Source organism: Dreissena polymorpha, chromosome 1, assembly GCF_020536995.1.
Source record: "Dreissena polymorpha isolate Duluth1 chromosome 1, UMN_Dpol_1.0, whole genome shotgun sequence".
Classification (NCBI taxonomy): domain Eukaryota; kingdom Metazoa; phylum Mollusca; class Bivalvia; order Myida; family Dreissenidae; genus Dreissena; species Dreissena polymorpha.
This window is the reverse complement of record NC_068355.1, coordinates 104,200,153-104,222,787: the sequence shown is the minus strand read 5'-3', so window position 1 is coordinate 104,222,787 and position 22,635 is coordinate 104,200,153. Positions and strand designations below refer to the sequence as shown.

The 22,635-nt window shown below is 38.7% G+C and overlaps 1 protein-coding gene across 5 annotated transcripts in view; it reads right to left on the bottom strand.

Annotated features, from left to right (window-relative positions):
- Nucleotides 1-22,635, bottom strand: part of LOC127865162 (uncharacterized) — a 120,717-nt gene that overhangs the window by 2,357 nt on the left and 95,725 nt on the right. For 3 of the 5 annotated variants that reach the window (XM_052405078.1, XM_052405076.1, XM_052405079.1), the window contains 6 exons: nucleotides 16,606-16,686; nucleotides 13,350-13,531; nucleotides 12,835-12,958; nucleotides 11,809-11,905; nucleotides 9,764-9,871; nucleotides 6,380-6,862 (listed from right to left, as the gene is read on the bottom strand). In XM_052405078.1, coding sequence (XP_052261038.1) covers nucleotides 6,798-6,862; nucleotides 9,764-9,871; nucleotides 11,809-11,905; nucleotides 12,835-12,958; nucleotides 13,350-13,531; nucleotides 16,606-16,686 — 657 coding nt within the window. In that variant the 3' untranslated portion in view covers nucleotides 6,380-6,797. Of the gene's footprint in view, nucleotides 1-6,379; nucleotides 6,863-9,763; nucleotides 9,872-11,808; nucleotides 11,906-12,834; nucleotides 12,959-13,349; nucleotides 13,532-16,605; nucleotides 16,687-22,635 lie in introns of those variants that run through there. The other 2 variants (XM_052405077.1, XR_008042511.1) reach the window with 2 other exon arrangements.

Sequence of the window (22,635 nt, the reverse complement as noted above, 5' to 3'; positions counted from 1 at the left end):
TGTTGTTTTGTCAAAGTACAAATCAAATCTGATCATAAATAAAGAAGTTTGGGTGGAGTCCATTGCGGTATGTCAGGTAAGTGTTGTTTTGTCAAAGCATGAATCAAATCTAATCAAATATAAAGAAGTTATGGCAATTTAATTCAAATTTATTAATTTGACCTTGAGAGTCAAGGTCATTCAAAGGTCAAGGTAAAATTCAACTTGCCAGGTACAGTACCCTCATGATAGTAAGAAAGTATTTGAGGTTTGAAAGCAATAGCCTTGATACTTTAGAAGTAAAGTGGATCTAAACACAAAACCAAATGTTAAATTATCTAAGTATAAAAGGGGCCATAATTCTATCAAAATGTCAGTCAGAGTTACATAACTTTGCTTGCACAGTCCCCTAATGATAGTTAGTAAGTGTTACAAGTATGAATGCAATAGCTTTGATTCTTTAAGAATAAAGTGAACCTAAACACAATACTTAACCAAATTTTCAATTTTTTAAGTATAAAAAGGGAACATAATTCTTACAAAATGCTTGTTGATACAGTTGTCTACTCATGTTTATAGATTGGGGTCATGTTGGTAAAGAAGTATGCAAAATATGAAAGCAATATGAAAAGGTACATAGACAATATTTGAGGTGATACGCAAACTTTAACATGGATTTATCAATAATATGCCTAGTCTAAGTAAAAAAAAGGGCCATAATTCTTACAAAATGCTTGATACAGTTGTCTGCTCTTGTTTATAGGTTGGGGTCATGTAAGTAAAGAAGTATACAAAATACAAAAGCAATACGTCAAGGGACATTGAAAATATTTGAAGTGGTACACAAACTATAACATTCCAACGCTCACGCCGACTCCGGGGTGAGTAGGATAGCTCCACTATATATATTACATATATAATAGTCGAGCTAAAAATGATAAAAATAAAAAATCCAACGCTGCAAACGCTTCTGTATCTAACATATCTGCAAAAATATATATAAATGTTAGCTTATAAACATTCAGCAATTTCATATTGAAAACTAAAATTTAATGACATAGAGTACAATTTCTTTTTTTCACACTCCCACCTTCGCCAAATCTAGTGTATTACCGTAATTACTTTAAGTTTTCGAACACCCTCTTTTTTAGCTATAATAATTTGTTTTGTGACTCTTAATTTTTGGAAACACGGGGTTTTGTCCAAAATTAATGTCTCGTAATTTTTGGACAGTATATTTTACTGCGCTTTTCTACAGTCTTCAGCCCTGTTTTCGCGTATCTTGTGCCACTTTGATCATGGATTTTTAAAACCAGATTTAGTTTATAAAACAGCAATCCAAAGGGCAATCCACCAATACATTCGCGTTATTGGGTAAATGACCATGTATACTGGTAGAAAATAATGGATTCAGCCAACAGCATTTGAAACAGTGTCGTCCTATTAAGGAAGCAGAATGTTTTATGTTTTTGTCCCCTACAGGTTTCACCGGAGGGGACTTATAGTTTCCGCTATGTGCGTAAGTCTGTCTGTCAGTCCGTCGCACTTTTCTGGATCCTGCGATAACTTTAAAAGTTCTTCATATTTTTTCATAAAACTTGAAATATGGACAGATGGCAATATGGAGATTATGCACGTCATTTCATTTTGTTCCTAAGTCAAGAATTCTGGTTGCTATGGCAACAAATATATATAAAAAAATCTGACAATGGTGGAGCCGGTAGGGGACATTTCTTGTTTGGCAATAGTCTTGTTACTTTTGTGTTCTATATCATTTCAGGCAAGAGTTTGCAAAGCTGTGAAGTTGTATTTATTTTTTAAGCAGAAAATGAAGAGTTAATCACAAGATAATTATTGTACATTGATTTATTGCATTTCAAAGTTATTATAATTTTGGGACACCTTAATTTTTGTTTCTAAATTTTTCGACACCTGTTATTTTTAAATATTTTTTGTATCAAAATTTTTGGACACGAAAAAATAAATATTTTCAAGAGTCCGAAAACTTAAGAGTAATTACAGTAAATCCCATTTTCTAGCATCTCACTGTTGTCACAGTGGTACGCCACTTATCATCAGATATTAATACACAGATGCAGAAAAAAACAGAACTGTAGCCATTGATAAGTTAACTGAGAGAAATAAAAACATATTTTACATGGAAGATATTTTATGGCTTATAATAGATCATGAAACTTCATGACTGGCAGATGACCCTATTGATTTTCAGGTCACTAGGTCAAAGGTCATGGTCACAGTGACTTGAAATAGTACAATGGTTTCCGGATGATAACTTACATTAGGTCAAAGGTCAAGGTCACAGTGACAAACCCCCCCCCCCTTGGCGGCCATGTTTTTTTTACCGATCCATACCATTTTCGAACTCAACTGTCATATCCAGGAAACAAATGTTCTGACCAAATTTTATAAAGATTGGGCAAAAAATGTGTCTTCTAGACTGTTCACATGTTTTCACTATATACATATAGAGAAAACTGCCCCACCCCCTGGCGGCCATGTTTTTCCACCCATCATGACCATTTTCGAACTCGTCTGAGATATCTATCAAATGGATGTTTAGAAACAAAAAATATGATGATTAGGCAAAAAATGTTACTTCTAGAGTGTTCACAAGCTTTTTTTACTATATAAATATAAGGAAAATGACCCCCCCCCTGGTGGCCATCATTTTTTTACCGATCTGAACCATTTTTGAACTCAATAGTCATATCCAGAAAACACATGTTCTGACCAAATTTCATGAAGATTGGACCAAAAATGTTACTTCTAGAGTCTTCACATGTTTTCACTATATACATATAGAGAAAACTGCCCCACCCTCTGGCGGCCATGTTTTTTCACCGATCTGGACCATTTTCAAACTCGTCAGAGATATCAATCAAACCAATGTTTTGACCAAGTTTCATGATGATTGGGCAAAAATTGTGACTTCAAGAGTGTTCACAAGGTTTCTCTATAGCCATATAAGGAATACTGCCTCGTCCCCAAGCGGCCATGTTTTTCAACGGACCGAAACCATTTTTGAACTCAACCAACATATCATTCAGACAAACATTTTGACAAAGTTGCATGAAGATTGGGCATCAAATGTGACTTCTACAGTGTTCACAAGGTTTTTCTTTTTTGTTTGACCTTATAGTGACCTAGTTTTTGACCCAGCATGACCCGGTTTCGAAATCAGGCGAGGTATCAATGGGACAAATGTTCTGACCAAGTTTCATGAAGATCGGACTATAAATGTGGCCTCTAGATTGTTCACAAGGCAAAATGTTGACGGCGCACGACGGACGACGGACAAAAGGCGATCACAAAAGCTCACCATGAGCACGTAGTGCTCAGGTGAGCTAAAAAGGCTTGTGAACTGTCAAGAAGTCACATTTTTTGCCCAATCATCATGAAACTTGGTCGAAACATTGGTTTTATTGATATCTCGGACGAGTTCCAAAATGGTCCAGATCGGTGAAAAAACATGACCGCCAGTGGGCGGGGCAGTTTTCTCTTTATGTATATAGTGAAAACATGTGAACACTCTAGAAGTCACAATTTTGGCCCTATTTTCATGAAATATGGTCGGTACATTTGTTTCCTAGATATGAGAGTCGATTTCAAAATGGTTCCGGTTCTTTAAAAAAAACATGGCTGCCAGTGGGGGAGGGGGGCACATTTTCCTTATCTTTATATAGTAAAAAAAGCTTGTGAACACTCTAGAAGTCACATTTTTAGCCCAATCATCATGAAACTTGGTGAAAACATTGGTTTTATTTATATCTCAGACGAGTTTGAAAATGGCCCTGATCGGTCTAAAAACATGGCTGCCACAGGGGTGGGGCAGTTTTCCTAATATGTGAGCACTCTAGTAGTCAAATTTTTTGCCTTATCATCATGAAACTTAGTCAAGACGTTGGTTTTATCAATATCTCAGTAAATTGGAAAATGGCTCAGATCGGTGAAAAAAAAACACCTTTTAGCTCACCTGTTTGCTCAGGTAAGGTTTTAGGATCGGTCTTTGTCCGGCGTCTGTCCGTCCTCCCACATTTGATTAGTAAACACTCTAGCATTAACATTTGTCAAGCATTCTTTATCAAAGTTGCTGAGAAGCTATATGGCCACAAGATCTCAGTCAAGTTTGATAATGAGCAAAATTGCATAATAAATTCCAGAATTATTGCCCTTAGATTGTCAAAATTTTCATTATATTATACAAAATCCTTGTAAACACTCTAGAAGTCAAAATTTTGTTTCAGATTTTATGAATCTTGGTCATAATATTTATTTTTGTAAGCAAAGTTTGATGTTTGGTCATGAGGGGTCCAAATATGGGTCACCAGGTCAAATCTTACAAAAACCTCGTAAACACTCCATACGCCAGAGTTTTGCTTCAATAATGATGAAACTTGACAAGTTTGACGTTTGGTAATGTGGGGACAAAATCTAGGTAATGGGGTCTTATCTTACAAAAACCTTGTAAACACACTAGAGGCCATAGTTTTGGTCCAATAATGATGATACTTGACCTGGTTGTTTTTCTTGATATCTTGGCAAAGTTTGACATTGGATCATGTGGGGTCAAAATCTTGGTCACAAGGTCCAAATCTCACAAAAAACTTGTGAACACATGTAGAATTAGCATTACTTGCAAATGTTTGCATTGCAAAAAACCCATGCAAATGGACAGTACTCAATCAGAATTAATTATATGCTCACACTGCAAAAGTAAACAGAAGAGAACTAATCTAATATGCTCTAGAGTACTGAATTTTCAACTAAGTAATGAACAAGGCCTTGTAAAAAAGGTGAGCGAACTAGGGCCATCTTGGCCCTCTTGTTTCAGTTTCTATTCTCTATGTGCAACTGTTTTTTTTATATTCAGTAATCTTTATTAAAATTAAGTGGGCATAATTTCCAAGGCACATTGTCATTCCACCATGTGCCTTATGAATAACTGACAAATGGTCTCCATATTCTTTAAATAAGAACACCACCAAAATCTGAAGGTACAATTAACAGTGACCCATTTTATGAACAAATTGTAATTTGGTTAAAAAAAATTGTAGTAAATATGGTTCATGATTTTGGCAATATTCCAATAGTGTCACCTTAGTTTGTACCACATATACAGTAAGTAGTTTTTTGTAGATAAAAGAGCACATTCTAGATTAAGTCTCTTTTGTACAATAAATCATTTAAAGTTAATCTAAAACAAGATTTTTTTGTGAAACACTATGTCCCCCCATATATTTGACCTATGACCTTGAAGGATGACCTTGACCTTTCACCAATAAAAATCAAATGTGCAGCTCCATGAGATACACATGCATGCCAAAAATCAAGTTGCTATCTTCAATATTGCAAAGTTATGGCCAATGTTAAAGTTTGACGAATAAAACAACACAAACAGACAGGGCAAAAACAATATGTCAACAACAAAAAATAACAAACTACGATTTTAAGTTTTATTTTTTCCCATTGAAAACTATAAAAAATACTGATAGATTAAGAAGCAAACAATCCATTTCAGTGTGGAGATGTAAAAAGCAGGTCCCCGAGTAGACAATAATCAGTCAAAAGTTACCTTTGGCATAAAGATTGCCAGGCCCCTTTTTTTAACATCAAAAAAGATACCAGCTCCTTCAACTGCAGGCAAGGCACACAGACATGAGTCGAGCAAGCGAAGTAAGGAAAGCAAACTGTAACACGTCTCTTACTGGTGCAGCTCCATCTGGCCTCATAATTTATCATAATGAATGACATCAGTTGCTTGTATTTACAAACAGTTGTTACTTCGTATTCATGTTAAAAGGTAATGAATTTTTATGCGAAAACCACAAATAAGTGCATTACTCAAAAAGCAGATCTATTACAACCATATACAGACTTGATTGTTTGATGGAACTGTCTTATCAAAATATGTTTAACCAAAGCTAAATTGATTATAAGACCAATAGCATTAAAAAATGTGTTAATTTAAAATTGAAGTATGTTTATATAAAAAGAGTCCGCCATTCAAACAATGACAAAACAAAACAAGATGTGTTTGTGAAACACTATGTCCCCCCCCCCCATATATTTGACCTTTGACCTTGAAGGATGACCTTTCAGCACTCAAAATGTGCAGCTCCATGAGATACACATGCATGCCAAATATCAAGTTGCTATCTTCAATATTGCAAAAGTTATGGCCAATGTTTAAGGATGACGCAAGCAAACCAACAAACAAACCAACAAACAGACAGGGCAAAAACATTATGTCCCCCAGTATAGACTGGGGGACATAAAAATTGTATGAGGTACATATTGAAAAGAGTATTATTGTAGAGCAGACTAAGGTCTGTTAGAACATAAAATAACACATATTTTAATAACAATGTAACTTCATTCATACATAATATTCTATTTATTGCTTTTATCACACATTAGCAATGTTAATTGATACATGATTTAAAGAAAACCATACACTTTCTTGCAATATTTTGTATAAAAAAAGACAAGAAAGAACAGATCTACAGTTTTTGAGTTGAAATTGTATAAATATAGACATTGACAATAGTTCGCTTGTATACAATACGTAAGCACAATGTAGCAACCTTTGATAGTCTTCAAAGTTAACAGTTATATGCATTAATTAACACATTAATTTACAAAAGAGATAAATGACCTTAAAAGAATGATCACATACACAGATTATAGGATAATCTACTTAATTTATCAAACAATTAACAATACAATATAAATCTCAAACATATTTCTACATTAATTTTCTTTACACATTTACATCCCATTCAAAGCTCAGCATATCCTCATTTGGTGGAGGTGAGATTTGTCAGACATGCCTGTTGGATGACCTCAACAGTTGCAGGGCCATCTAAAATAGTATTAGATCTGCATCATAATTGTACCTACAATCATTTTATCTGAACAAGTATTAAATATCAAGAAAAAATAAATATCAGAAAGGAAGAAACACAAGCTGTCAGAGGACTGGACTAGTCGAGTGCTTGACAGTATAACTTAAGCCATCATGGGGAAATTGTTAATATTCAATAAGGTCAAGGTAATATAGTCATATTCTTAGTGGAAGAGGACCATAATTGAAACATATTGATCGCTTACGTTTTAAAAAAGTTGTACTTTATAGATGATTCTGAGTTCAGATATATTTTCTAATCTATTGAACATTTGTAAAGACATAAAACAAACTAATAAGATTTTATTTCAAGTTTGTAGCAATAGCTTGGGTGCGATGGTATTGGACGGTCCTTAAAAAATAAAATAAATAAATATTTGTTGTTGTTTTTTAACATGTTTCAAAGAAAAGAAAAACTTTTTGGGTTGGGGGGTGGGGTGGGGGTGGGGGTGGGGGTGGAGAGGGGGTATAATGTGGGTGTGTGGTCATTTATTAGATGATCTTTCTAAAATTAAAAAAAGGGAAAAAACAAAATATTTTTTTGGGGTGGGGGTTCTGGGGTGGGGTGTGGGGGATGGTTTGGGTGGAGTCCATTGCGGTATGTCAGGTAAGTGTTGTTTTGTCAAAGTACAAATCAAATCTGATCATAAATAAAGAAGTTTGGGTGGAGTCCATTGCGGTATGTAAGGAAAGTGTTGTTTTGTCAAAGCATGAATCAAATCTAATCAAATATAAAGAAGTTATGGCAATTTAATTCAAATTTATTAATTTGACCTTGAGAGTCAAGGTCATTCAAAGGTTAAGGTAAAATTCAACTTGCCAGGTACAGTACCCTCATGATAGTAAGAAAGTATTTGAGGTTTGAAAGCAATAGCCTTGATACTTTAGAAGTAAAGTGGATCTAAACACAAAACCAAATGTTAAATTATCTAAGTATAAAAGGGGCCATAATTCTATCAAAATGTCAGTCAGAGTTACATAACTTTGCTTGCACAGTCCCCTAATGATAGTTAGTAAGTGTTACAAGTATGAATGCAATAGCTTTGATTCTTTAAGAATAAAGTGAACCTAAACACAATACTTAACCAAATTTTCAATTTTTTAAGTATAAAAAGGGAACATAATTCTTACAAAATGCTTGTTGATACAGTTGTCTACTCATGTTTATAGATTGGGGTCATGTTGGTAAAGAAGTATGCAAAATATGAAAGCAATATGAAAAGGTACATAGACAATATTTGAGGTGGTACGCAAACTTTAACATGGATTTATCAATAATATGCCTAGTCTAAGTGAGAAAAGGGCCATAATTCTTACAAAATGCTTGATACAGTTGTCTGCTCTTGTTTATAGGTTGGGGTCATGTTAGTAAAGAAGTATACAAAATACAAAAGCAATACGTCAAGGGACATTGAAAATATTTGAAGTGGTACACAAACTATAACATTCCAACGCTCACGCCGACTCCGGGGTGAGTAGGATAGCTCCACTATATATATTACATATATAATAGTCGAGCTAAAAATGATAAAAATAAAAAATCCAACGCTGCAAACGCTTCTGTATCTAACATATCTGCAAAAATATATATAAATGTTAGCTTATAAACATTCAGCAATTTCATATTGAAAACTAAAATTTAATGACATAGAGTACAATTTCTTTTTTTCACACTCCCACCTTCGCCAAATCTAGTGTATTACCGTAATTACTCTAAGTTTTCGAACACCCTCGTTTTTAGCTATAATAATTTGTTTCGTGACTCTTAATTTTTGGAAACACGGGGTTTTGTCCAAAATTAATGTCTCGTAATTTTTGGACAGTATATTTTACTGCGCTTTTCTACAGTCTTCAGCCCTGTTTTCGCGTATCTTGTGCCACTTTGATCATGGATTTTTAAAACCAGATTTAGTTTATAAAACAGCAATCCAAAGGGCAATCCACCAATACATTCGCGCTATTGGGTAAATGACCATGTATACTGGTAGAAAATAATGGATTCAGCCAACAGCATTTGAAACAGTGTCGTCCTATTAAGGAAGCAGAATGTTTTATGTTTTTGTCCCCTACCGGTTTCACCGGAGGGGACTTATAGTTTCCGCTATGTGCGTAAGTCTGTCTGTCAGTCTGTCGCACTTTTCTGGATCCTGCGATAACTTTAAAAGTTCTTCATATTTTTTCATAATACTTGAAATATGGACAGATGGCATTATGGAGATTATGCACGTCATTTCATTTTGTTCCTAAGTCAAGAATTCTGGTTGCTATGGCAACAAATATATATAAAAAAATCTGACAATGGTGGAGCCGGTAGGGGACATTTCTTGTTTGGCAATAGTCTTGTTACTTTTGTGTTCTATATCATTTCAGGCAAGAGTTTGCAAAGCTGTGAAGTTGTATTTATTTTTTAAGCAGAAAATGAAGAGTTAATCACAAGATAATTATTGTACATTGATTTATTGCATTTCAAAGTTATTATAATTTTTGGACACCTTATTTTTTGTTTCTAAATTTTTCGACACCTGTAATTTTTAAATATTTTTTGTATCTAAATTTTTTGACACGAAAAAATAAATATTTTTAAGAGTCCGAAAACTTAAGAGTAATTACAGTAAATCCCATGTTCTAGCATCTCACTGTTGTCACAGTGGTACGCCACTTATCATCAGATATTAATACACAGATGCAGAAAAAAACAGAACTGTAGCCATTGATAAGTTAACTGAGAGAAATAAAAACATATTTTACATGGAAGATATTTTATGGCTTATAATAACAAAGAGTTGAATACCCCATGGAAAGGCCCAATCCCCCCCACCCCCCACTCGCAAACACACACACACCCTGTAGTGCACTTACTAAGAGGGAAGTATTCATCCTGCCCAGTTTCCTTGCGTGCTTCCTCCACAGCGTGTTTCAAAGCAAACAGCACAGAGCAACTCATGCACAGTGGGGGCTCTCCGCAGGCTGAGATCAGAGACATACGAGGTAACAAATGCAGCATTGAAGTTCCATAGGAAAAAATCTGACATATCCAAGTAAATAAATGAATCATTGGGATTCAATACAAACAATTCAGTGATAAGTCAACAAATGCACACTGAAGTCAGTGTAAAAACTAGAGCTTTGTCACAGACCCCACCTGCCGCATCGACACAGACTATTTTGCATGCTGTCTTCACAAAACAAGAGAATCTAATTTATGGCGATTTTTAAGAATTATTATGCCATCAAAATTTATGGCCATTTTTGACCTTTGAACTCAAAGTGTGACCTTGACCTAGAAGATATCGACATAATTCTTTCGTGCGACACACCGTCGAATGATGGTGAACAAATGATTATTAAATCTCACAATGAACGACATAGTTATGGCCCGGACAAGCTCATTTATGGCCATTTTTGACCTTTGAACTCAAAGTGTGACCTTGACCTTGGAGATATCGACATAATTCTTACGAGCGACACACTGTCCAATTATGTTGAACAAATGTGCCAAATGATTTGAAAATCTCACAATGAACGACATAGTTATGGCCTGGACAAGCCCATTTATGGCCTTTTTTTACCTTTAAACTCAAAGTGTGACCTTGACCTTGGAGATATCAACGTAATTCTTTCGCGCGACACACGGTCCAATTATGGTGAACAAATGTGCCAAATGATTTTAAAATCTCACAATAAATGACAAAGTTATGGCCCAGACAAGCTCATTTATGGCCATTTTTGACCTCAAAGTGTGACCTTGACCTTTGAGATATCGACATAATTCTTTTGCGCGACACACCGTCCAATGATGGTGAACAAATGTGCCCAATGATTTTAAAACCTCACAATGAACAACATAGTTATTTCCCAAGCAAGATTTAGGGACAGACCGACCGACCGACAAAGTGACTCCTATATAGCCCCCATTACCAATGGTAATTGGGGTATAATAAAGCATTGTGATTGCACGTCTATAAACTCTGGTAAATGAGCAATTTCAATGGTAACAGTGCTCACATTGTCACACAAGAATTTTCCACATTACAAAAAATGAATTGGGGTCATTGAATGATCTTATAATCTTATAAGTGACAGCTTGAAATGCAGTACAGGTATTTTCCAGGACTTTTGCATCCTTAGTATTAGCAGTGACACAACTTCAAATGTTCTGGCAAGAATTTGAGAGAAGCATAGTGAAATTAAGTTTTCTTTACAAAAACATAATTGTCAAATAATTGCAAAACAGAAAAAATTTCTGAAAAGTAATTGTTTATTTGCCAATAAACAAATCTTTTAAATTTTGATGGGAGTGCAATTTAATTACTATATATAAGAACTTAAGTCTATTTGCTAACTAACCTTTACAATTCCACAACTAGAGATTTGTCACACGTGATGAATACCCTCACATGCCGCATTGACACAAAATATTTTGCATGTTGATTTCACACAAAACAGTTTTTAAAATGTTTAAAACGCACTAAGTGATCCTTTGACCTAGTTTTTGACCTGCCATGACCAATGTTCCAACTTGGCAATCATCTAGATACAACTTCTGACCTAGTTTGGTGAAGCTGTGATGAAAATTACTTGAATTAGAGAGTGGGCACCATGCTCAATGTTTAAAACGCAACAAGTGACCCCCTGACCTAGTTTTTGACCCAGCATGACCCATATTCGAACTTGACCTAGACATCATCTACATGTAGATACAACATCTGACTAAGTTTAGTGAAGATCGAATGAAAACAACTTGAATTAGAGAGCAGACACTTAATACAGACCGACCGACAGACAGACAGAGCGACAGACAAGCTCACTCCTATATAACCCCCTAAACTTCGTTGGTGGGGGTATAATTATTTCTTTTTTTAAACAGAGTCAATGTGTCGAGAGCAGTAAACAAGTATTATTACCTTTAGATCGTAGAATACCGACAGGATTTGGTGCATCTTTCAGCAGCGTGACACGGAAGTCTGCAGGAATGTCCTTGGCTGTGGGGGGCTTGTAGTCCTATAAATACAGACACCAGGGGGGATTTGTTCAGACCTCAGAGTACCAAACAAAAGAGTTAAAAAGGCTTTGTATTTGCAAACAGCATGGTGCTATTGGTGATGAAGCGGTAAGATAATATACCCAAGAAGTAAATCTTGTGTAGGTTTCTGTTGACTCTTGGATGTGGTATTCACGGCAATCAGAGTTTAATCTCCACTCTGGGAATGTTCTCATCATTCATTCACACTGACATCCGTTAATGGTTCGACCAAGGAAATGGAATTGAGATTGTCACAATAAGATTTGCCATTCAATCAAGCTAACATAAATAGATTTAACTTAGATATATTCTACTGTGTGGTAAAGAATAATCCTGCATAATTTATCAAAGTGATATTCTAATTTTATACACCCAAGTGTAATTTGTAACTTATTTAAATGCAACTTCTATGGACCTTTATGTTCATTGTTATAATGCTACAACATGAATTGTGAACTTAAGTATAACGGTAATTTGTTGAATCATGTACCTAACTGTTATGTTATTTGTGATAAAGCTTCTCAATAGTATAACACACTTGAAAGTATTATGTTCCAATCAAGTGGTAAGGTACTAACATCTACCCAAATGTTAAGGTACCAAAATCTACCAAAAGTACTTTGCAGATACCCCATCATTGCATTACTTGCATGTACTCAAGCATTAGAATATTTGCATGTACCCAAGATTTAGGGTAATTAGATGTACCCAAGTGATTTGCATGTATCTAACTGTTATGGTATTTCATGTAGCCCAGTGTTAGGTTATTTGCATGTAGCAAAGTGTTAAGGTATTTGCATATTCAACGCGTTAAGGCATTTGCACATAACAAAGTGTTATGGTATTTGTATTTACCCAAGTGTTACAGTAAGTGTAAGTACCCCATTCTTAAGGTACCTTCACCTACCCAAGTGCCATTAGTGAGGTAGGCCCCCGAGGTCTGGTCATAGATGGACTCCTCCAGCAGCCAGTAACCAATGCCCATCACAAATGCACCTTCCACCTGACCAACGTCTAGAAACGGGTTCAGGCTGATATAGGACACAAAAACTACTTAGTTACAAATGATTTTGTGTAGAACACCACAACTAGTGATATTGATATAAGTGGTGTTTGTAAAACCATGTAGATAATCTGTTATTTCAACAGTTAAACACTATTAAGGTTAAAATGGTGTAATGGATATGCTGTCTGTCTAGCATTAAGGAAGTTCTGGGCACATGCCTTACTCTGAAGGCCTTCATATGATCTTCCTGCCAGTAAAAGATGTTTAGCCCTTCCTTTCCATTCAGTTAAATAAATAGGTTTAAAAAATATTGCTGTTACAGTACTGAATGCAAGAAATAATGGTGTTAAATCAGACACGTTGGGTTTGAATAAAGAGTACCCTGTAGATAACAAATTTTATTCCAGCTGTCATACCTCTCCCCGCAGTCAAAGAGCATGTCCACACGTGAGATCTCATGCTCTCCCGTGAGCACGTCCAGCTCCACCTCAGTGCACGTGACCCCATAGGAGTTATATTGGAAATGGTCGTCTGACTGGGGCTTGAACCAGCTGTGTGTAGCAAGGTCAATTCCCTCGTTGTAACACTCTTGAACTATCTTTAACAAATTTATAAGGTTTGCATTAAAAATAGACATCTACAACAGCTTTTTAACAATCATTGGAGCTGATGGGAACAATACTCAAAAAATGGAGTTTATGTCTGAAGTCTATGAGCTGTAAAATTTTAAAGTTATCAAAATTTGAAAAACCATCACCACTTGGTCAAATGTTGACAAAAAAAATATGAGTTTCTTAGAATGCTCCACAATTCCATTAACAGTGTAGCTGAACTCAAAGATTAAGAATTATGTATTGCATAAGATTATATTTACAATTTTCCTCATATATTTTCATGATTATTGAAGTTGTTTTGTTGATCACTACTACTGTTGTTATTATTGAAGTAATTACTGATAAAAGAAATCAGAACCTGATACAAGATGCTGAGGTCAATAGGCGTTGATGCCCCCAGGTGAATCCTAGTCAGTAACAATTCATTTGCCCATATAAACAAGAGCTGTTTGTAAAACATGCATGCCCCCCATATGGGCTGTCAGTTGTAGTGGCAGCCATTGTGTGAATACGTTTTTTGGCACAGTGACCTTGACCTTTGACCTAGTGACCTGAAAATCAATAGGGGTCATCTGCCAGTCATGATCCATGTACCTATGAAGTTTCATGATCCTAGACCTAATTATTCTTGAGTTATCATCAGGAAATATTTAACTGTTTCAAGTCATTGTGACCTTAACCTTTGACCTAGTGACCTGAAAATCAATAGGGGTCATCTGCCAGTCATGATCAATTTACCTATGAAGTTTCATGATCCTAGGCGTAAGCATTCTTGAGTTATCATCCGGAAACCATTTTACTATTTCGAGTCACTGTGACCTTGACCTTGACCTTTGACCTAGTGACCTCAAAATCAATAGGGGTCATCTGCCAGTCATTATCAATGTACCTATGAAGTTTCATGATCCTAGGTGTAAGCATTCTTGAGTTATCATCCGGAATCCATTTAACTGTTTCGAGTTACTGTGACCTTGACCTTTGACCTAGTGACCTGAAAATCAATAGGGGTCATATGCCAGTCATGATCAATGTTCCTATGAAGTTTCATGATCCTAGGCGTAAGCATTGTTGAGTTATCACCAGGAAACCATTTTACTGTTTCGAGTCACTGTGACCTTGACCTTTGACCTAGTGACCTGAAAATCAATACGGGTCATCTGCCACTCATGATCAATTAACCTATGAAGTTTCATGATCCTAGGCTTAAGCATTCTTGAGTTATCATCCGGATACCGTTTTACTGTTTCGAGTCACTGTGACCTTGACCTTTCACCTAGTGACCTGAAAATCAATAGTGGTCATCTGCCAGTCATGATCAATGTACCTATGAAGTTTCATGATCCTAGGCCTAAGAGTTCTTGAGTTATCATCCGGAAACCATCTGGTGGACAGACCGACATGTGCAAAACAATATACCCCCACAGGTGGAAGTAACGTACCCTGGATAGTATATGGGCCTTGGAGCCCAATATATTCAAATAAATATATAAAATCATGTTTAATGAGAAAAAAATTGACAAAGAGCCATGAAAAAAAAAAATCCACACCCTCTGAAATTGGAATCATAACAAGGTCATTAACTTGAATTTATCATAGACCTGTCTTCGAGGGCCGCAAAAAAGTCAAAAATAGCTTTAATCAAAAGCATCCCTTGGTCCTCTTATGGGCAATTGGGCAACCTTTCAAAAAAAAGTTTACTTCAAAGAAATCCGTCCAGCTGTTTACTCACAGTCGGCTGATAACCAAGCAATATTTCGAGCCTGTTTGTCAACCCGAATAAATCTTCGACAGACTTTCAAACAATATTTTTCAGTTTTTTTCCCATTAATCGATAGCTCGCGTCCTATTCCTTTAAAACAACGAGGCATGTCACATAATCCATGCATACGCAACCATTTAACCCTAAAAACTAATTCCAAAAGTTTATATTTTCTTTGCAACAACTGTTTTAACTCTAAATTTGATTTACTTGAAAACGAAAGTAGCCATTGCTCTTGAACCGGGCTTAGCAGTGAATAACATCGACAGAACCAGGCACAAAAATATGACGCTTTGACAAATGTAAATAAATGAAAAATATTGATCATTCTGATTGTATTGGAATTAGATTTTAGGGGTAAGTGGTTGCATATGCATGCATTATGTGACATGCCTCATTGAGCTATCGATTAATGGGAAAAAAACTAAAAAATATTGTTTGAAAGTCTGTTGAAGATTTATTCGGGTTGACAAACGGGCTCGAAATATTGCTTGGTTATCGGCTGACTGTGAGTAAACGGCTGGACGGATTTCTTTGAAGTAAACTTTTTTTGAAAGGTTGTCAGTTGCCCATAAGAGGACCAAGGGATGCTTTTGATTAAAGCTATTTTTGACTTTTTTGCGGCCCGCGAAGACAGGTGTATGATAAATTCAAGTTAATGACCTTGTTATGATTCCAATATCAGAGGGTGTGGATTTTTTTCCATGGCTCTTTGTCAATTTTTCTCTCATTAAAAATGATTTTATATATTTATTTGAATATATTTGGCTCCTGGGCCCATATACTATCCAGGGTACGTTACTTCCACCTGTGTATACCCCCTCTTCTTCGAAGGGAGGCATAATAAATCTTAGTTCAAAATTATATTAATGCTTGTTCAAAATGAGATCATGTGATGTAAGAGAGCTGATAGTTCGATAGAAGTATTAAACCTTCTCAGTAAGTTGGATTGAGGGTTATCCAATAGTAAATTTGGGTGAACTAAGAAAGTTGACGTTGTTTAAGTCACAGTCACGGTCAAAAAGTAGGTCAGCAACAAGGTCTGAATGAGGAAAGAGTGATTGTAGTGTATTAATAATGCATAGGTAACATCCATGCAAGTATCAAAGTTTTTGAGCATTGGATTTTTATGTTAGATAATATTGTTTTATGTTAGCCAAGAATGTGAACCTTTTGAATTAGTCCATTAGATCATGTGATCTTGATGTGTAGAGAGTTCTCAGATATAATGTTTTTGCAAGTGTCAAAGCTTTGCAGCAAGCTGTATCATTTTATACAAAACTAGTCATTAAGAATTACCTGCAACCATGTGGGGTCCTTCAGTTTTGCCTTCACAGGGGCAATCCTCTGATTGATCATCTGGCAGGCATTCACCACCGACTATCAAGTATACAAGATTTTACTTCAAACATTTTGACAGAAAATGAAAAGCACAAACATAAATATAAATAGACAAATATAATACTCACAATACAAAATATTCTCAACAAAATACACTGCACACAAGTAATACAATTGTTACAAGCAAATGGTTAAGCAAAAAATATTGGGAATTTTTTGTTCTAAAGTAACATTTTGCAATATAATGTGTTCAAAAAAAGCAAAACTTGAAATTAGAGCTAGACTTTTAGTTTAGACAGAAAGTGTCATCCCTGATTACCCTGTGCAGACTGCACAGGCTAATCTTGGAAAACACTTTCTGCACATGCATTAAACACCCTTTTCACAGAGCGCAGCTCTAATAAATTTTAAGTCTGAAAACAAATTTTTCTAGTAAAATTCATTTTAATTAGTAATTACTTACCTGATATCATATGCTATTTACTCCGAAGGATCGTAATTCATCCGGAATTTTCTGTCCGAGGAATCCCACACTTTTCATAAACCCGTCAGGTAGGTCAGAACGGTCACATAGTGCCGTGTAGCCGTACAACCAAAACGGGACATTACCCAGAATCCACTCTTATTCCAATTAAAAATATGAAATATTAGACGAAGAGCGGGGTGGGAGGTGGGACTTACCGATATCAGGTAAGTAATTACTAATTAAAATGAATTTTACTAGAAAAATTTGTTTTAATAGCTTAATTACGTTACCTGATATCATATGCTGACTTTGCAGCTGAGGCGGGAAGGTTCGCGAAAATCTCTCCATCACAGCGGAACCCATATCTCGGGTTCTCAGCTAATCTTCGTTATTACGGTATTAACTTAATTCACGGATAAGCTTAATATACCTATGCCGTAGAAGATACTATCGTTTGTGCAACCACAAGGGGGCCCAACAAATACAAGTTGTCCTGTTGGCACTCCAGAGAACGAAGATAAAAAGATGAAAAAGTGGTCTGATTACTCCAGAAAGCAGCTTGAAGCACGTCAGAGAGTGGGGTATGATTGATATATGCCCACGAAGCCGACATTGCTCGTAATTCATGCGGTCTAATCTTAAAAAGGGATGAATCCCTTGAAGAAAGAGAAGAGTAAGCCCTTTTTATAGTCGAGGCTACCCAACGAGAAATAGAAGCCGCAGACACATCACCCCCCTTTTAAGGGAATGAAGAGTCTCTTGCGAGAACCTCGAATAGACTTAACTCTACTAAGATAGAACTTCAAAGACCTGACAGGGCAGAGGAGTCTATCTTCATCTTCATTACCACAAGTTCTAGAAAGACTTGGGACCTTAAAGGGTTTAGAAGCCATAGAGGGGAGTTGATTTTTAGCAAGGAATCCTGGCTGACACAACAAGGTGACAGAGCCATCGGAGGAATCAAAACGAAGATGGCTCTCTTCGATAGAAAGAGCATGAATTTCACTTCTACGTTTGGATGAAGCCATGGTAAGAAGGAAAACGGTCTTCCAGGTTAGGAACTGTAAAGAAACCTGATTAAGGGGTTCATAGGGAGCTTTAATAAGCGATCCAAGAACACAAGCCAAATCCCATTTGGGGGTAAGAGAACGAGACACAGGACGTTTAAGTTCCATGGCTCGGATCAGTTCCGAAATGGCTGGGTCAGCACAGACTTGTGATGACTTATGAAAAGCCAAGGTATGCGAAAGCACAGATCTGTATCCTTTGATGGAGCTAAGAGAAAGTTTCTTATCATCAAAGAGATAGATTAGAAAATCCGCTATGCGTCTAGCAGAGGGATTGAGGGGATCAATTTTCCCTCGAACACACCAATTAGAGAAGAGTTTCCAGCGAGCATCATAGACTGCTCTGGTGGACTTTCTCCTTGCAGAGGCAACGAGTGTTGAAGCCCTGACAGAAAAGCGTTTCTTCTGCAGGGATTGCCTGATAACGGCCAGACGTGTAAGTGGAACATGTCTGGATCCATGTGAAGTCTGCCTCTCTGAGATAGGAGATCTGACCTGTGCGGGAGTTCCCTGGGAAATTCGCACAGGAGACCGAGAAGGTCGTTCAACCAGGATCTCCTGGGCCACCAAGGGGCTATCAGGAGGATCCGGCAAGAGCTCACCCTGATTTTCCCTAAGATTTGGGGAATTAGAATGGGTGGGGGATAAGCGTAAGCGTCCAGTTGATCCCAATCGAACGAAAGCGCGTCTACCGCCCACGCTGCTGGTTCGTACACTGGACTCACATACAGAGGAAGTCTGTGGTTGTCTCTGGTCGCAAACAGGTCGACCAGTGGATAATCGAATGTGAGGAATATCTGATTGGCCACTTCCTGATGAAGTGTCCACTCCGATGGAAGTAACTGGTGTTTGCGAGACAAACCGTCCGCCAGGGCGTTGAGACGACCTGGTATGTGTTTGGACAAGAGAGAGACGTTTAGGCTCTTGCAAAGAACAAGTAATTTCATTGTTTCCAGATACAGGGAGTGAGAGTGTGTCCCGCCCTGTTTCTGGATGTAAGCCACGACTGATGTGTTGTCTGTCGATACCATCACACAGGAGTCCCGAAGATGTGATTGAAATTGAGAAACAGCTAGAAAGACTGCTCGCATTTCGAGATTGTTTATGTGCAGGAGAGACTCCTGAGGAGACCACAATCCTGATAATGTCAGGCTGCGGGGTTCCAGGTGAGCGCCCCAACCTTCCATGCTCGCATCCGTTATGAGATGTAAAGACGGTTGCGGGGGAAGAAGCGGTACTCCTGCCAACAGGGTCTCCTCGTCTAGCCACCATTGAAGGTGGGGGACTAAGGACGGAAGGATGGGAATCTGTGTAAGCAGATTGTCTGGAGACCATTTCCATCGAGCTGAGAGATAGTGCTGAAGAGGACGTAGGAAGAGACGTCCCAACTGCACGAAGTCTGCTACAGAGCTCAGGATACCGTTGAGTGAGAGGAAATCTTGAGCTGTGATATGAGATTGGGACAGCACCCATCTGACCTTCAAAAGGAGGTCTGATATACGTTGCGGTGAGACACTGACCCGATTGATGTGGGTCAGAAAATTCATTCCCACGAATATGAAATCCTGAGAGGGAATGAGGTCTGACTTGGCTACATTGAGAAGGAGTCCTAAAGAGAGGAGCTCCTTCCAAGAGAACTCTAGATGTAGCAGAAGCAGTTGACGATCGAGCTGGTGTAAGAGCCAATCGTCGAAATACTGAAGCAGTTGAACCCCGTGTAATCGTAGGTGTGGTCTCACTGCGGCCATGAGTTTGGTGAAAACTCGTGGAGCCGTGGCCAATCCAAAGGGCATCGCCCGAAACTGGTAGACCTGGCCTCGAAAGGAGAAGCGCAGGTACTTCCAGTAGTTGGGATGGATAGGAACATGGAAGTATGCATCTTCCAGGTCCAAGGAAACCCCCCATTGCATGGGTTTGATGGAGCGCCGAATGAAGGCAGGAGTCTCCATCTTGAAAGTAGGTTTGACTAGAAACGTGTTGAACACTTTTAAGTCTATGACTGGTCTCCAGGAGCCGATTTTCTTTTGAACAAGGAAAAGGCGACTGTAAAATCCTGGAGAACAAGGGTCGTGAACCCTTTCTACCCCCTGTTTTTCCAGGAGTCCGAGAATGGAGTCTGGAAGTTGTGGATGCGGAGATACCAGATCTATTGGGACGCGAGAGAGTGGGGGCCTTTTTTCGAATTGAAAAGTGAGGCCTTGTGTGACAAGAGAATGAACCCACGCGTCCGAAGTTATTTGGAGCCATCGATTTGCGAAGTGCATAAGTCTGGCCCCGACTGGTACCTCCGGCATCAGAGGTTGTGACGGTAGAAAGGGGTATGACCTAGGGCTGACCTTTAGGAGGTCCACCCTTGCCGGAAGAAGAATTAAATGACTTCTTGTCCGCATTGGGTTTGCCCTTACTCCAATTTTGTTTTACAGAAGGCTCCCGATAGGAAGTTGTTCTGAAAAGGAGGCCTATTAGTGGGCTGACGTGGAGCAGACGGACGCTTAGTAGGGAAACTGTCCCTTTTAGCGTTCTTGGCCGGTGGGGCTCCTGGGGGCTTAGAAGCAGGGCGCTTAAAAACCACAGGGCGCTGGCCAGAGTTGCTCCTAGCTAAGGAGGCATGTATCTGATCTTCACGATCAGCAGTAAGTGCCGACTGTATCCTCCCTCCGAAAAGAGACTCTGCTGTTAGTGGAGCAGTTCGAAGGGAGTTTACGCCTGTTTCCAAAAGGAAATTATTGGGCAAGGAAGAGAGGATGAGGTCTCTCCGAAGCCTTAACATCTCAGACATAGAAGACGCAGCATTGTGAGATAAACACTGCATAGTACGTGAAAGATGTATCAACAAGGCCCGGAGCTCCTCTGGGATTGAATCAGAGAGCTCCCAAACCAAGTCTAAGGCTGTGGCTGCCATGAGATCTAGCTGGTTAGCCAGACCTATGGAACGGCGTTCTCTCAGCTCCCAATTTTCCAACAGGGAAAGAGGGACTGATGTATGGGTAGATGATGAAGGCATTGTAAGTGACAGCTTACTAATGTCAGCATCAGGAACCGGAAGTTTGGAAAGGTCCAAACCGGTAGCAGGGTCTGGTACCGGGGCCTTATAACTTTTCCCGCCGTCCATCTGTTTAGGCTCCGTCAGCTCCTTAGGGGCTTTCCATGGAGATGGCGAAGGCTTATTGGCTGGTTCAAGTGACTGGAAAACAGCCATTGTGGAAGAGCCAATAGGAAGGCGTAGATCCACTCGGGAAGTCGCCTTACTTATCCTGCCTGGCTCTCGTCTGCGTGCTACCTGTTCTGTAACGGTAACTGCAGATCCTGTGAGAGACAAGGAAGGGCGGGGGCAGAAGTCCTCATCTAAGGTATTGAACATAAGTTCGTATACCTGATTGATGGAGGCCAAATAATAAAGTTCGGCCTCATTAGACTCCGAACCCGCCTCAATCGAACCATCTGCGGGAGCATTGGATTGATTGAAACAGGTGGATATAGGAGAAGGAATAATAGATTCATTTGCTTCTATCATGAGAGAATCGTTTTCCGGCACCATCAAAGATATAGCTGGTGAGTTAGGTCTCTCAGAGATCAAGTCAGCAGACTCACTTTGAATACCAGAGGTCGCTGGTAAAGGATCAGTCGAAAAAGGGACAAAGATTCCCGGCGACTGTTGGATCCACAAAGTATTGGGATTTGATGGTGTAGCAGCAGCCCGGGGTATACTTCTATGCAATGTGGAAGAGACCCGTGGGGCTGAAAACGCAGCCGAAGTGGTTAGATTAACCCCTGTACCTTGAGCTTGATATGTATGCAAACTAGTGTTTGAATACAAATTATGCTCAGTGGTTGTAGGAACGGCTGAAGTGTGTGTTGAGGCCAACATAGAGGCCGACACACGTGGAAGGGTGTCAATAGATTCCTCAGAGAAGGATCGACTAGGGGACCTAGTAGTCCGAGAGCGCCTAATAGAGGAAGGTCTATGTCCCTTATCCCTGCGACGCCGAGACACTGTTCGGCGGCGCTGGGAATGATGTTTCCTGATTGAACGTCTCCCCGAGCGCTGGCGTGATCGCTCTTTACGAGGCAATCTACGCCGAGAAACACTCGGTGAGCGTGAACGACGTCCCCTCCGGGAATGATGAGGGCTATTTGAAGTAGACAATGAGTCATACCACGGCGAGCCCGAGGTGGAGGAGTAGTCGGAAACATCAGACACTACACGTTTACGTCTGTGACTCACAGTAGAAACGCGGCTGCGTCTACCTTTGTGGAGTACTTACAAGGTAGTGTCAACATCTACAATGACCGGAACGGTCTGTGGCACAGACCGAAACCCGGTGACCGGATCGGTCATTACATGACCGGTGACCAGCCCGGTCAATGACCGGTGACCGAACCGGTCACAGTATGACCGGTGACCGGACCGGTCAATGACCGGTGGACCGGTGACCGGACCAGTCATAGCATGAC